The 12,076-nt window shown below is 40.0% G+C and overlaps 2 protein-coding genes across 4 annotated transcripts in view; both read left to right on the top strand.

Annotated features, from left to right (window-relative positions):
* Positions 1-3,969, top strand: part of CD3G (CD3g molecule) — an 8,714-nt gene extending 4,745 nt beyond the window's left edge. Inside the window, exons 3-7 of one of the 2 annotated variants that reach the window (XM_032285341.1) lie at positions 662-889; positions 1,474-1,605; positions 2,263-2,306; positions 3,023-3,106; positions 3,727-3,969. In XM_032285341.1, the coding sequence (XP_032141232.1) occupies positions 662-889; positions 1,474-1,605; positions 2,263-2,306; positions 3,023-3,088 (470 nt within the window). In that variant the 3' untranslated portion in view covers positions 3,089-3,106; positions 3,727-3,969. Of the gene's footprint in view, positions 1-661; positions 890-1,473; positions 1,606-2,262; positions 2,307-3,022; positions 3,115-3,726 lie in introns of both variants that reach the window. The other variant, XM_032285339.1, reaches the window with a different exon arrangement.
* Positions 3,970-9,538: 5,569 nt separating this feature from the next.
* UBE4A (ubiquitination factor E4A) overlaps positions 9,539-12,076 on the top strand; it is a 44,917-nt gene continuing 42,379 nt past the window's right edge. The window contains exon 1 of one of the 2 annotated variants that reach the window (XM_032285336.1): positions 9,539-9,645. The gene's annotated coding sequence lies outside the window, so the exon portion shown is untranslated. The remainder of the gene's footprint in view (positions 9,646-12,076) is intronic. The other variant, XM_032285337.1, reaches the window with a different exon arrangement.

The following is a 12,076-nucleotide window of genomic DNA, read 5'->3' as shown; positions in this document are numbered from 1 at the left end:
GAGATCGCGCCCCAGCACTCCACGCCGGGGAAAAAAAGGTAAAACCCCGCCAAAAAAAAAAAAAAAAAAAAAAAAAGCACGGGGATAGATGGGTGATGTCTCTATTGTCAACCAAATCAGTGGCCTGTCATAACCTATTGTGGGCAACTTTCCTGTAGCTAAGCATTTAACTGGTTTCTTATAGGAGAAACAGGACCCTAGTAGCTAGACACATCTCAAACCGTGACCCATGAACCAGCAGGTATTGGTGTCACTTGGGATCCTGACTTCAATCTCTGCCAGTCCTTCTCTTTAGTTCATCCATTCTATTCAAAGTGATCTCATCATCTGGTATGCTGTTAGCAGTTTCTTACCTGTATAGTATCTTCCAAATAACATGCCCCCCAATCCCAAAGTTTTACCCCTCCTAATTACAGCAATGTCTCTTTTATTCTTCACCTCTTGGTGCAGATATTGGCATCACCTGGGAGCATGTTACCAATGCAGAATCTCCCCTCCCCAGAACTACTGAACAGCAATTGAAATTTTAACAAGATCCCCATGTGATTCACATGCACATCAAAGTTTGAGAAACACTACTCTAATGATCTCCTGGTATGCTGAGGCAGGGAGAATTTCAGTGGCAAGATTCTTAATAGAATCACGGCTTTTCCCATTTCAGGAGAACGCTTGCTCACGGTGGAAGACCGTCAAGAAGATGGTTCAGTACTTCTGACTTGTAAAGTGCAAGACAAAAATGTCACATGGTTTAAAGATGGGAAGATAATAAGCTTCCTACCTGCAAGTCAAAAATCATGGAATCTGGGAAGTAATACCAAGGACCCTCGAGGGATGTATCAATGTAAAGGATCAAAGGACAAGTCAAAACCACTGCAACTGTATTATAGAAGTATGTAATCCCCTTTTATTTATTAGTTGTGAAATTAATCAGTATTTGCTGTTATGGTGGACTTTTTGTCTTGGAAGAAGGTGGAAATAGATGCTCAACAGAGATGTTATCAGCAGTTCTCTTAATTTCAGCTTGCCTCTTTTAAAATATAAGATAGTTCCCTCACCCCATTGAAAACGTACAGCCAGTCCTGTAAAGCTTTGTTTACCTTTGGGTGGGATCCATAGATTCAAGCAATTCAGCACCTTCTATAAACTGAGTGGAAGGGATTGGGGAGACAGGGCAATCACAAGGTGAGCAGCAGTGAGGACTGGAGCACAGTGGAGCATGAAGAGCATCGGGTCTTCCTTCTGTTCCACATACCTCCTGGTAGTTAGACTACATGGGCTTCCCCAGGAATCCTGTGGGACTGAGGAACATCAAGATGCATTGAGTTTTGGTGCAAGGATCTTCCCTTGCCCTGCCACCCACAGAGGAAAAGCCAGCTACCCTCCACAGGGGCATTATTGCTTATAGGCAGAAGAAAAAGATACAGGAAGAACAACTTTCACACCCTGAAGGTTTGTCCCTCCTTTTCCCCACAGTGTGTCAGAACTGCATTGAACTAAATGCAGCCACCATATCTGGCTTTGTCTTTGCTGAAATCGTCAGCATTTTCTTCCTTGCTGTTGGGGTCTACTTCATTGCTGGACAGGATGGAGTTCGCCAGTCAAGAGGTAAAAGAATGCTCTTAGATGAGCAATGGGACCGCCTGAGACCCTCAGCTTTCCTCCTACCATTACATACGCAATAGAAGAGACTGAGTTGGCACCTCTTGCTAATGTGCATAGTTGGGTGAGGCTGTATTTCTCTGAGACAGGAGAAAAGGATACTTGGTGTTATCACAGCATGTTCACCTATCTCAAGATACATCTCTCTCTGATTTAGCCTCTGTTTTTTTTTTAAAAAAAAACTCTTCATTTTAAGCAAACCCTTACATACAGAAAAGTGACTCACAAGCATACAGCTCAAAAAAAAAATTTCACAAAGAAAACACACCCATGCAGCCAGCACACAATTTAAGAAAGAGAATATTCCCAGTGCCATCGAAGAGCCTCCTGTGGTCACTTCCCCCACTACCCATCCTCAAGAGTGAGCATTGTCCTGACTTCTAACAAGGATTAACTTTGCTTGTTTTTGTTCTTTATGTACATGGACTCATATGCTAAGTGTTCTTGTGGGTAGCTTCTTTCACTCAACAATATGCTTATGTGCTTTATCCATACACCTGTGTTTATATAATTCTTATTGTTATTTAGTATTCTGTTTTGTGAATATAACCCAATTTATTATGCATTCTACCTTGTGTGTGTATTTTGTTTCTTTTTGTGCAGCTTCAGACAAACAGACTCTGTTGCCCAATGACCAGCTCTACCAGGTAAGGGGATGAAGAACAAAAGAGACATTGCTGTAATTACTGGGGTAAAACTTTGGGACTGGGGGGCATATTATTTGGAAGATACTATACAGGTAAGAAACAGCTAACAGCATACCAGATGATGAGATCACTTTGGGTAGACCAGGTGAACTAAAAAGAAGGATTGAGAGAAACTGAAGTTAGGATCCAGTGAGCACAAGTTGAAGAACACACTGAGTAGGACATGCAAAGAAACTCTCAACAGGCCAGCCATGTACTATAGACAGGCTGTGGTTCATGCCTTTAATCCCAGCACTTTGGGAAGTCGAAACAGGCAGATCATCTGAGGTCAGGAGTTCAAGACAAGCCTGGCCAACATGATGAAATTCTGTCTCTACTAAAAATATCAAAAAAAAAAAAAACTTAACCAGGCACGGTAGCACATGCCTATAGTCCCAGCTACTCAGGAAGCTAAGGCAGGAGGACCACTTGAATCCAGGAGGTCGAGGTTGCAGTGAGCCAAGATCACACCACTGCACACCAGCCTGGGAAACAGAGCAAAAAAAAAAAGGAAAAGAAATAAGACAGAGCCTCCATCTCCTTGTCCTCTTTGCATCCTCAGGACTATGAAGTACCCACTCCAAATTCTCACATATAAAAAACATTCAATAAATATACACCAAATTAATTAATAGAGGATGGAAAAAATGACCTTATGACTGTGCTGTCCTTTCCAGCCCCTCAAGGATCGAGAAGATGACCAGTACAGCCACCTTCAAGGAAACCAACTGAGGAGGAATTGAGCTCAGGACTCAGAGTGGGTGGGTTCTTCAGCTGCCCTCCCAGCTGCTATCAAGTCTATCTCCCTTCCCCAAGCAGCTATAAAGATCAGACTCTGGGGGATCAGGGATTGCAGGGTGTTTTGGGAGGCTCTTTTGTAAAAACTCTGGGGCCATACTGATTGCCTTGGCCTAGGAAAATAAGAATTTTGTGTATCTGTAAGTCCTGTCAGAGCAGGGCCTCAAGCCATACAGATGCTGAATATTAATCTTAACCTGTATTAGAATTTCTCATTATCTACACTGTTAACATTTTGGGCTAATTAAATATTTGTGATGAGGGGCTAGTGTGTGCATTGTAGGAGTTATGGAAGCATTCCTGGCCTCTCTCCACCACATGCCATTAGATTGTCCAATGTGACAATCAAAAATGTGTCCATCAAAAATGTGTCCAGACATTACTAAATGTATCCAAACATCACCTCCAGGGCAAAATCACCCTTAGTTAAGAACCACTAGCTTATATTAACCTTCCAATTAACAAATTAATCAGTCAGAAGTTATGATTCAATTAATCTATCTGAAGATTCTATTAGGAAGACAGGGTTAAAAGCATTATTTGGTTTTTTGAACCAATTGCAATTTTTCTTTTTTCAATCCAGGTGTTCTTCTATCCAGTTCTCAGAATGAAAGCAATACATTTTGGAAAGCTCCAAGCAGAGAGACTTTCAACCCTAAATCTAGACTCAAGATTCCCAGAGGTGACAAATGGAGAAGAAAGGCCATCAGAGCAAATTTGGGGTATTCACAAATAAAATAAAAATAAAAACAAGTATGGTGTTTCAGAAGCGCCACCTATTGGGGAAAATTGTAAAAGAAAAATGAAAAGATCAAGTAACCCCCTCAATTTGAATGTAGTTTTTTGCGTTGTAATTTTTATTTCATTTTTGTATAGGTCATAATTAACATGGTTCAAATATGCAGTGAAAGATCTCTCTCAACTGCCATCCCCTGCGACCCAGTTGCCCTCTGCAGAGACAAACTAGTTTCTATTATTTTATTTTTTTTGAGACGGAATTTCGCTCTGTCGCCCAGGCTAGAGTGCAGTGGTGCAATCTCTGCTCACTGAACCTGGGTTCAAGCGATTCTCCTGCCTCAGCTTCCCCAGTAAGTAGCTGAGATTGCAGGCGTATACCACCAGGCCCGGCTAAGCTTGTTTCGAACTCCTGACCTCAGGTGATCCACCCACCTCTACCTCCCAAAGTGCTGGGATTACAGGTGTTGAGCTACCATGCCTGGCCTTAAAACTAGTTTCTTATATATCACTCTGGAGGTATTCTAGGCATATATGAGCACATTTTCAAGTACATATTATCCTCCCTCCCCCTATCTTTTAGACAAATGATATCAAACTATACATCTTATGAGATTATTGCATATCATTATATAAAGAACTTCTTTTTTAATGCAGCCATACTGCAGAAGTAGACTATGATTCATTTAACCTGCTATCTATCAATAGATATTTAAGTTGGTTCCAATCTTTTGCTCTTACAATTCTGCAATGACTAACATTGTATAAATATCATTTTTAAAAAATAATTGCATTGAAGCATAATTTACATGCCATAAAATCCACCCATCTTAAGTGATTTCACCTGTTCTCAAAAATTTTTAGTAAATTTAACTAGTTGTACAACCATCACCATGATCCGGCTTTAGGGCTTTTTTTTTTTTTCTTATGGAGTCTTGCTCTGTGGCCCAGGCTAGAGTGCAGTGGTGTGATCTCAACTCATTGCAACTTCCACCTCTTGGGTTCAAGTGATTATCCTACCCTCCCGAGTAGCTGAGACCTCAGGCATGTGCCACCATGCCCTGCTCATTGTTTTGTGTATTTAGTAAAGACAGAGTTTTACCGTGTTGGCCAGGCTGGTCCCAAATTCCTGACTTCAAATGATCCACCTGCCTCATCCTCCCAAAGTGCTGAGATTACAGGTGTGAGCTACCGCACCCAGCCCAAAACTGTATTTGAATATACTTATTCTGTGGGTTTAATATGGTATTTTATTTCGGCCTTAATTTGCTTTCCCTAGAGACTAACTATGCTAAGTGTCTTTTCATATGTTTGTTAACCATTCATATCTTTTTAGTGAAATGTCTCTTCAAATATTTTGCCCATTTTCAAGTTGGTTTATTTGTTTGTCTTCTTACTATTGGGTTGCATATTTTTTTTTCTATAAGTCCTTTATCAGATATATGATTTGGAAATATTTTCTATCAATCTGTGGTTTGTTTTTCTTAATGGCGTCTTTTGAAGTGCAAAAGGTTTTAATTTTGAAGTACCTTTTATTGATTTTTTTCTCCTATATATTGTGCTTTTGGTATCATGTCTAAGAAATCTTTACCAAACCCACAGTTACAAAGATTTTCTCCCATGTCTTCTTTCTGTAGTTTTTAGTTTTATGGTTTTAGCGCTAACAATAAATATCATTTTGAACATACATAAGACTATTTGTAACAAATACAAATAAATGGAATTGTTGGGCACTTGAATTTGCATTTGTAATTTTATTAACTATTGCCAAATTTAACTTTATAGAGGTTGTAAACACACATGCACAAGAATATATATATATATATATATACACACACACACACACACACACATATATTTGAGACAGGGTCTTGCTCTGTGGTGCAGGCTGGAGTGTAGTGGCATGACATTGGCTCACTGCAGCCTCAACCACCCAGTCTCAAGCAATCCTCCCACCTCGGCCTCCTGAGTAGCTGAGACTTCATGCGTGTGCCACTATATCCAGCTAATTGTTTAATTTTATTTTTATAGAGACAGGGTCTCATTATGCTGCCCAGACCAGTCTCAAAGTTAGTCTCAAACTCTTGGGGTCAAGTGATCCCCCCACCTCATCCTCCCAAAGTGCTGGGATTAAAGGCGTGAGTCACTGTGCCCAGCCAGGTTGTACCAATATATATTACCAATGACAATAAACAAAAATGCCTGTTACTCCATACATATTCCAACAGTGTATTATTAAACTTTTGAATCATGCCAACCTGAATCGCATCTCACTATAATTTTAGTTTACATTTTTCTTATTAAAAAGTGTTGGCTGGGCACGGTGGCCCACACCTGTAATCCTAGCACTTTGGGAGGCCAAGGCAGGAGATTTACCTGAGGCCAGGAGTTCAAGACCAGCCTAACCAACATGGCAAAACCCCATCTCTACTAAAAATACAAAAAATTAGCCAGGCATGGTGGTGGGTGCCTGTAATCTCAGTTACCCAGGAGGCTGAGGCAGGAGAATTGCTTGAACTTGGGAGATGGAGGCTGCAGTGAGCTGAAATTACAACATCGCACTCTAGCCTGAACAACAAGAGCAAAACTCTGTCTTAAAAAAACAAAAAGAAAAAAAAATGGAGTAAGCTGTTTGTTTTTCCTTCCCATGATATATAAGTTCACATCTTTGGTCTTTTTCTTATTGACTTACACTAACCCATTACATGTTTGGGAAACTAGATTTTTTGTGATATTAGTTGTAAGCCTTTTTCCAATTTTATGTGTCTTTTTTTTTTTTTTTTTTTACTTTGCTGATGGTTAATTTTCCACGCATATTTTACTAAATATTTGCATATAGTAGAATTCACTGGTCTCTTATGGTCTCTAGGTTATGTTTCATATTTAAAAAGTCTTCCTCCATTTCCTCCATTTTAAGATTATCCTTTTTAAAAAGTTCCTCCATGAATTCCTCTAGCATTTTTATGGTTTTATTTTATGCATTTATATCTTTGACCCATCTTGAATTGATTTTAACATCAGATCTAATGTAGCAACCAATTTTAAATACAGATAGTTACCCAGTTATTCCAGAAATATTATTGAATGATTCGTCCTGTGTTCAATAATTTTAAATGCTGTTACAACCCCACTCACCAGATTATAAACTCCAGGAAGGAAAAGACTTAATGGTTTTTCACTATGGTATCATTAGGAACTAGAACAGTGGTAGGCACACGAAGATTGCCCAGGGCTTTCATAGATATAACCTAAAATTTATGATTTTAAACTTTTTTTTAAAAAAAGACAAAGTCTCACTCTGTCATCCAGGCTGGAGTGCAGAGGCACAATCTCAGCTCACTGCAACCTCTGCCTCCCAGGTTCAAGGGATTCTCCTGCGTCAGCCTCCCAAGTAGCTGAGATTACAGGCGCACATCAACACGCCCAGCTAATTTTTGTATTTTCACAAGAGACAGGTTTCCACCCTGTTGGCCAGGCTGATCTCAAACTCCTGACCTCAAGTGACCTGCCCACCTCTGCTTCCCAAAGTTCTGGAATTACAGGCGTCAGCCACTGCACCCTACCCCATTTTAACCATTTTAAAGTGTACCATTCAATGGCATTAAATATATTCACAATGTGTAGCCATCATCAATATCCATTTTCAGACTTTTTCATCATCCTAAACAGAAACTCAGTACCCATTAGATAATAACTCCCATTCCCCTCTCTCTCCAATCCGTGGTGACCTCTATTATACTTTCTCTCTCAAGGAATGTTCCTATTCTGGGTACCACATAAAAATTGAATCATACAGTATTTAGTCCTTTCTGTCTGGCTCATTTGACTTAGCATAACTTTTTCAAGGTTCTTCAATGTTGCAGCATGTATCAGAACTTCATTCTTTTTCAAGGCCGAATAAGTCACTGCAGCTGTATACCATATTGTGTTTATGCATTCATCTGCTGATGGATATTCTGAGTTGTTTCTACCTTTTGGGTATTACAAATAATGCTGCTTTAAACATAGGTATACAGGTATCTGAGTTCCTGCTTTCAGTTATTTTGAACATCTATATCAAAGCAGAATTGCTGAATTATATGGTTATACTATATTTAACTTTTTGAGGAATTATCAAGCTGTTTTTCCAAAAAGTCTGGACTATTTAACATTGCAATCAACAATGCATAAGCGTTCCAATTTCTCCCCATCTGCCAGTAATTACTCTCCTATTTGTTTATTTATTTATTTGAGACAGAGTCTTGCTCTGTCACCCAGGCTGGAGTGCAGAGGTGCAGTCTTGACTCATTGCAGCCTCCACCTCCTGGGTTCAATTAATTCTCTTGCCTCAGCCTCCTGAAAAGCTGGGACTTCAGGGGCGTGCCATCATGCCCAGCTAAGTTTTGTATTTTTAGTAGAGACGAGGTTTTATCATGTTGACCAGGATGGTCTCAATCTCCTGACTTCATGATCCACCTGCCTCAGCCCCCAAAGTGCTGGGATTACAGATGTGAGCCATGGCACCTGGCTGCCCTTTTTTTTTTTTTTTTTTTTTTTTTTTAATAATAGCCATCTTAGGTATGAAGCGGTATCTCAGGATTTTTATTTTCATTTCCCTAAAGACTAGTGATGTTGAGCATTCTTTCATATGCTTATCCACCATTTGTACAGTTGGCCCTCCATATCTGTGGACTCTGCATCTGTGGATTCAACCAACCATGAATTGGAAATATTCCAAAACAAATTTCATCTGTACTGAACATGTACAGACTTTTTGTCATTATTCCCTAAACAATACAACACTATTTAGATTTACATTGTGTTAGGTACTATAAGTGATCTAGAGATGACTTAAAGTACACAGAGGGATGTGCATAGGTAATACGCAAATGTTGCATTATTTTATTTAAGGAACTTGAGCTTCCATGGATTTTGGCACCCAAGGTGGTACTGAAACAAATCCCCCACAGATACCAAGTGGATAGTCATTCCCTTGGAATATATCTTCTTTGGAGAAATGTCTATTCAAGTCCTTTGCCCTTTTTTGAACTAAACTGTTTGGGAGTTTTTCGTTCTTGTAGTTTTTTATATATTCCAGATATTAATCATTTAACCGATATACCAGTTGCAACTATTTTATCTTATTCTGTCAATTGTTTTTTCACTTGCACAGCACTTTTAACTCTTGAAAAGTATGCTGTTTCTATTATGTGTATCTCGAAACAACCTTGTAGGATGTATACTGTCTCCACTTTACAGATAAGAAAACTGAAATCCAGTCAAAGAGATCTTAGCACACTCCAGAGTTTCCTCCAAAGATAGTGTTATCCCTTCGAGAGTAACCACAGGCGTCTTTAAAAAGGTCTAGGACTGGTGGGAAAATAAGAGAGCAAATCCCCAACAGAGATTGCGAGCAGAGCCGGGGATCACAGAGTTTTATCTGCCCTCGATACTCTGATTTCCAAAACCCAGCCTCATATTCTATTCTTCAAAGCGCACTGCCAGGTGAACCAACTCCAGTCCCACAGTCCGATCCCAAGGCCACTTCCTGCCACTTCCGCCCTGTCTCCAGTCCGCTGCTAATAAGCTAGCGCATGCGACGTAGGGGTATTTGAGCGCCGGTCGCCCGGGTGAGCCTGCACATCGTGCTTCCGGCGCGGAGATGAACTTCCACAAGCCCCGGCACTTAGTGATGATGTAACTTCCGCTTACTGTGCTGAGTCGGAAGTGGGAACCCTTCGGCCGCTTTGGTTCTGTTGTGTCGTCGCTGCTGGCCCTTCAGGCTCTGGTAAGACTGGAGACAGCCTCAGGGGAGGACGTCGTTGACTTTGCATTGTGATATTTTCTGCTAGTCCAATGCCATTTCAGGCCTGTTCACTGTTACCTTCTCCAAATTATTTCTTCTGTGCTTTCCTAACCAGGGACCTTCTTCTTCTTGAACTTCGACCCTGTGTGATTTGGGATCCCTTACAGTGCCCCAGCTTCTGATGTCTTTCTGTATATTTCTGTCCCCAACTTTGCCAAGCCCCTCCCGGAAGAGGCCGGAGCGCTGTCATTGCATTATCTTATGACTTCATTCTGTAGAACGTGCCCCGGGCGGGTGGATCTCCCTCCTTCCCGCGAATCCCTTATGGAACGTGGAAGGATAAAATATAAAGAGTAGATAGCAAATAGGCAGATGCAGAAAAGATAAGATTAATCGCGAGTCGTAAGCAAACCAGTTGAATGCATACGTCAGGGTGTTGACATTTCTTAAGGCAGGTGATGAGTTCACCACAGATAACTCGTGGGGCACTGTGCTTCATGTTTCCTTGGATTTAGAAGACACTTCTAAAGTTGAGTGACCACACCTCATGAGCTTATATTTGATGAGTCTTCCCTTTAGAATCAGTTTTATGGTCTGAGAGCAAGCATATGTTTAGTCTTGCTGTCATTTACTGTTTCGGCCTCACATGGAAACCTGCAATAAGATGGGATCCAAGAAGGACTGCTGTCTGCTTTTTGACTTGAGATCCTTCTAGGTTGCAGACAAATGTGTTGATGGAATTTGTTGCCATATTAGCATGGCACAATAGTATTGGGTGAAACATATGACAACAAAATGGTTTTTTAATTTCTATTTTAATTTATTTGTCAGGACAGAGACCTTGTGAGAGTATGATTTGATAGAGCTTGATTTTGACAATCCCAGTTTTACAAAGTGTTCCAGATATTCCTGTTTAAAAATAATACCAAGTCTGATGTTAACACATTGTGTGTTCTCGAGAGCTGACAATGATCTTAAAGGATTAGTAATACTGTTAATAAACAAAAGCTTGAATCAGGAGGAGGTGACAGAATTTTGTAGGACAGCTATTATAGATCTTTGCAGCAAGTATATCAAAGTGAAACTTGTTTTCAAGGAGGATACATTTTAAAAGAATCAAATCCAGAAACTTTTAAGGATTGGTAGTTACACCATCCCTAAGTCTGACAACAGGATAGTGTTGCATCTCTGTATGACAGTTGAAAATAGGAGACTATATATATATACACACATACATATACACACACACACACACATATATATACATGTGTTTTGTTTTGTTTTGTTTGAGACAGAGTCTGGCTCTTGCACCCAGGCTCTGCTGTGGAGTGCAATAGCATGATCTCAGCTCACAGCAACCTCCACCTCCTGGTTTAAAGTGATTCTCCTGCCTCAGCGCCCCCTGCCAAGTAGCTGGGATTACAGGCGAACGCCACCATGCCTGGCTAATTTTTGTATTTTTAGTAGAAACGGGGTTTCACCACATTAGCCAGGCTGGTCTCAAACTCCTGACCTCAAGTGATCTGTCCACCTTGGCCTCCCAAAGTGCTGGGATTACAGGCATGACCCACTGTGCCCAGTCCTGAAAAGAGGAGATTATAAATCCCAAGTGACATTGTTGAATATGAAAACAAACAAAATATGAAGTTTCCATTTTATCAGACCTTTAGAGTGGGTGATTATCTAGGTACTCTTATTTACATTGGTAAGTCCATTGAACAGATCTAAACTGGCATCTCCACAAAGGTTCTCATCAAGTGATCAGTCCTTTTTCCTGTAGAAATTTTCTATAAATGACTACACAGTTTTAGCTCTTATTTATGAAAAAAAGCTTGTGTACAGATTTGACGTACATGTGAAAAAGATGAGCTTAGTGAAAGGTAGGTGAGAATCTTTTTGTTTTTCACAGATAGTAGAGATGACAACAGAGTCTTATTTCCATCCACCATTCTACACATCCAAGATACCAAAGAACCAGTGTCTAGCCTGGTAGCTTGACCTTCCACTGCAACCTAAGACAAGTAGTAAAGCCCTTACCTTGAAGTAGGATTGTAGGTGATGCTGTTGATTACAAGAAGTTCAGAAAGAACTACATGTAAGATTGAAGCCATTCATTAACTATTTATTTAGGATTTTGTGATTGTGATGTATAATGCCAGACACAGAAGAAAGAATAATCAGATATGAACATGTACTCAAAAGAGCTTACAGCCTAGCAATGTAGAAGATCTGCTTGGGAATACAATGCAGAAAGTTTAAAATCCTAGCAAAAATATAGGTCAAATGTAGTAGGAAGCTAGCTTCTTTATACAGTACAACAGTATAGCATTGGGAAAGAAGGAAGTAATGCCATTTATGGTGATAAATTCTTTTTATCTCTGTTGATAGTATTTTTTTTTTTTTTTTTTTTTTT

Source organism: Sapajus apella, unplaced genomic scaffold (genome assembly GCF_009761245.1).
Source record: "Sapajus apella isolate SASKATOON/1434 unplaced genomic scaffold, GSC_monkey_1.0 scaffold16, whole genome shotgun sequence".
In the NCBI taxonomy this organism is placed as follows: domain Eukaryota; kingdom Metazoa; phylum Chordata; class Mammalia; order Primates; family Cebidae; genus Sapajus; species Sapajus apella.
This window is presented reverse-complemented; position numbering and strand designations above follow the sequence as displayed.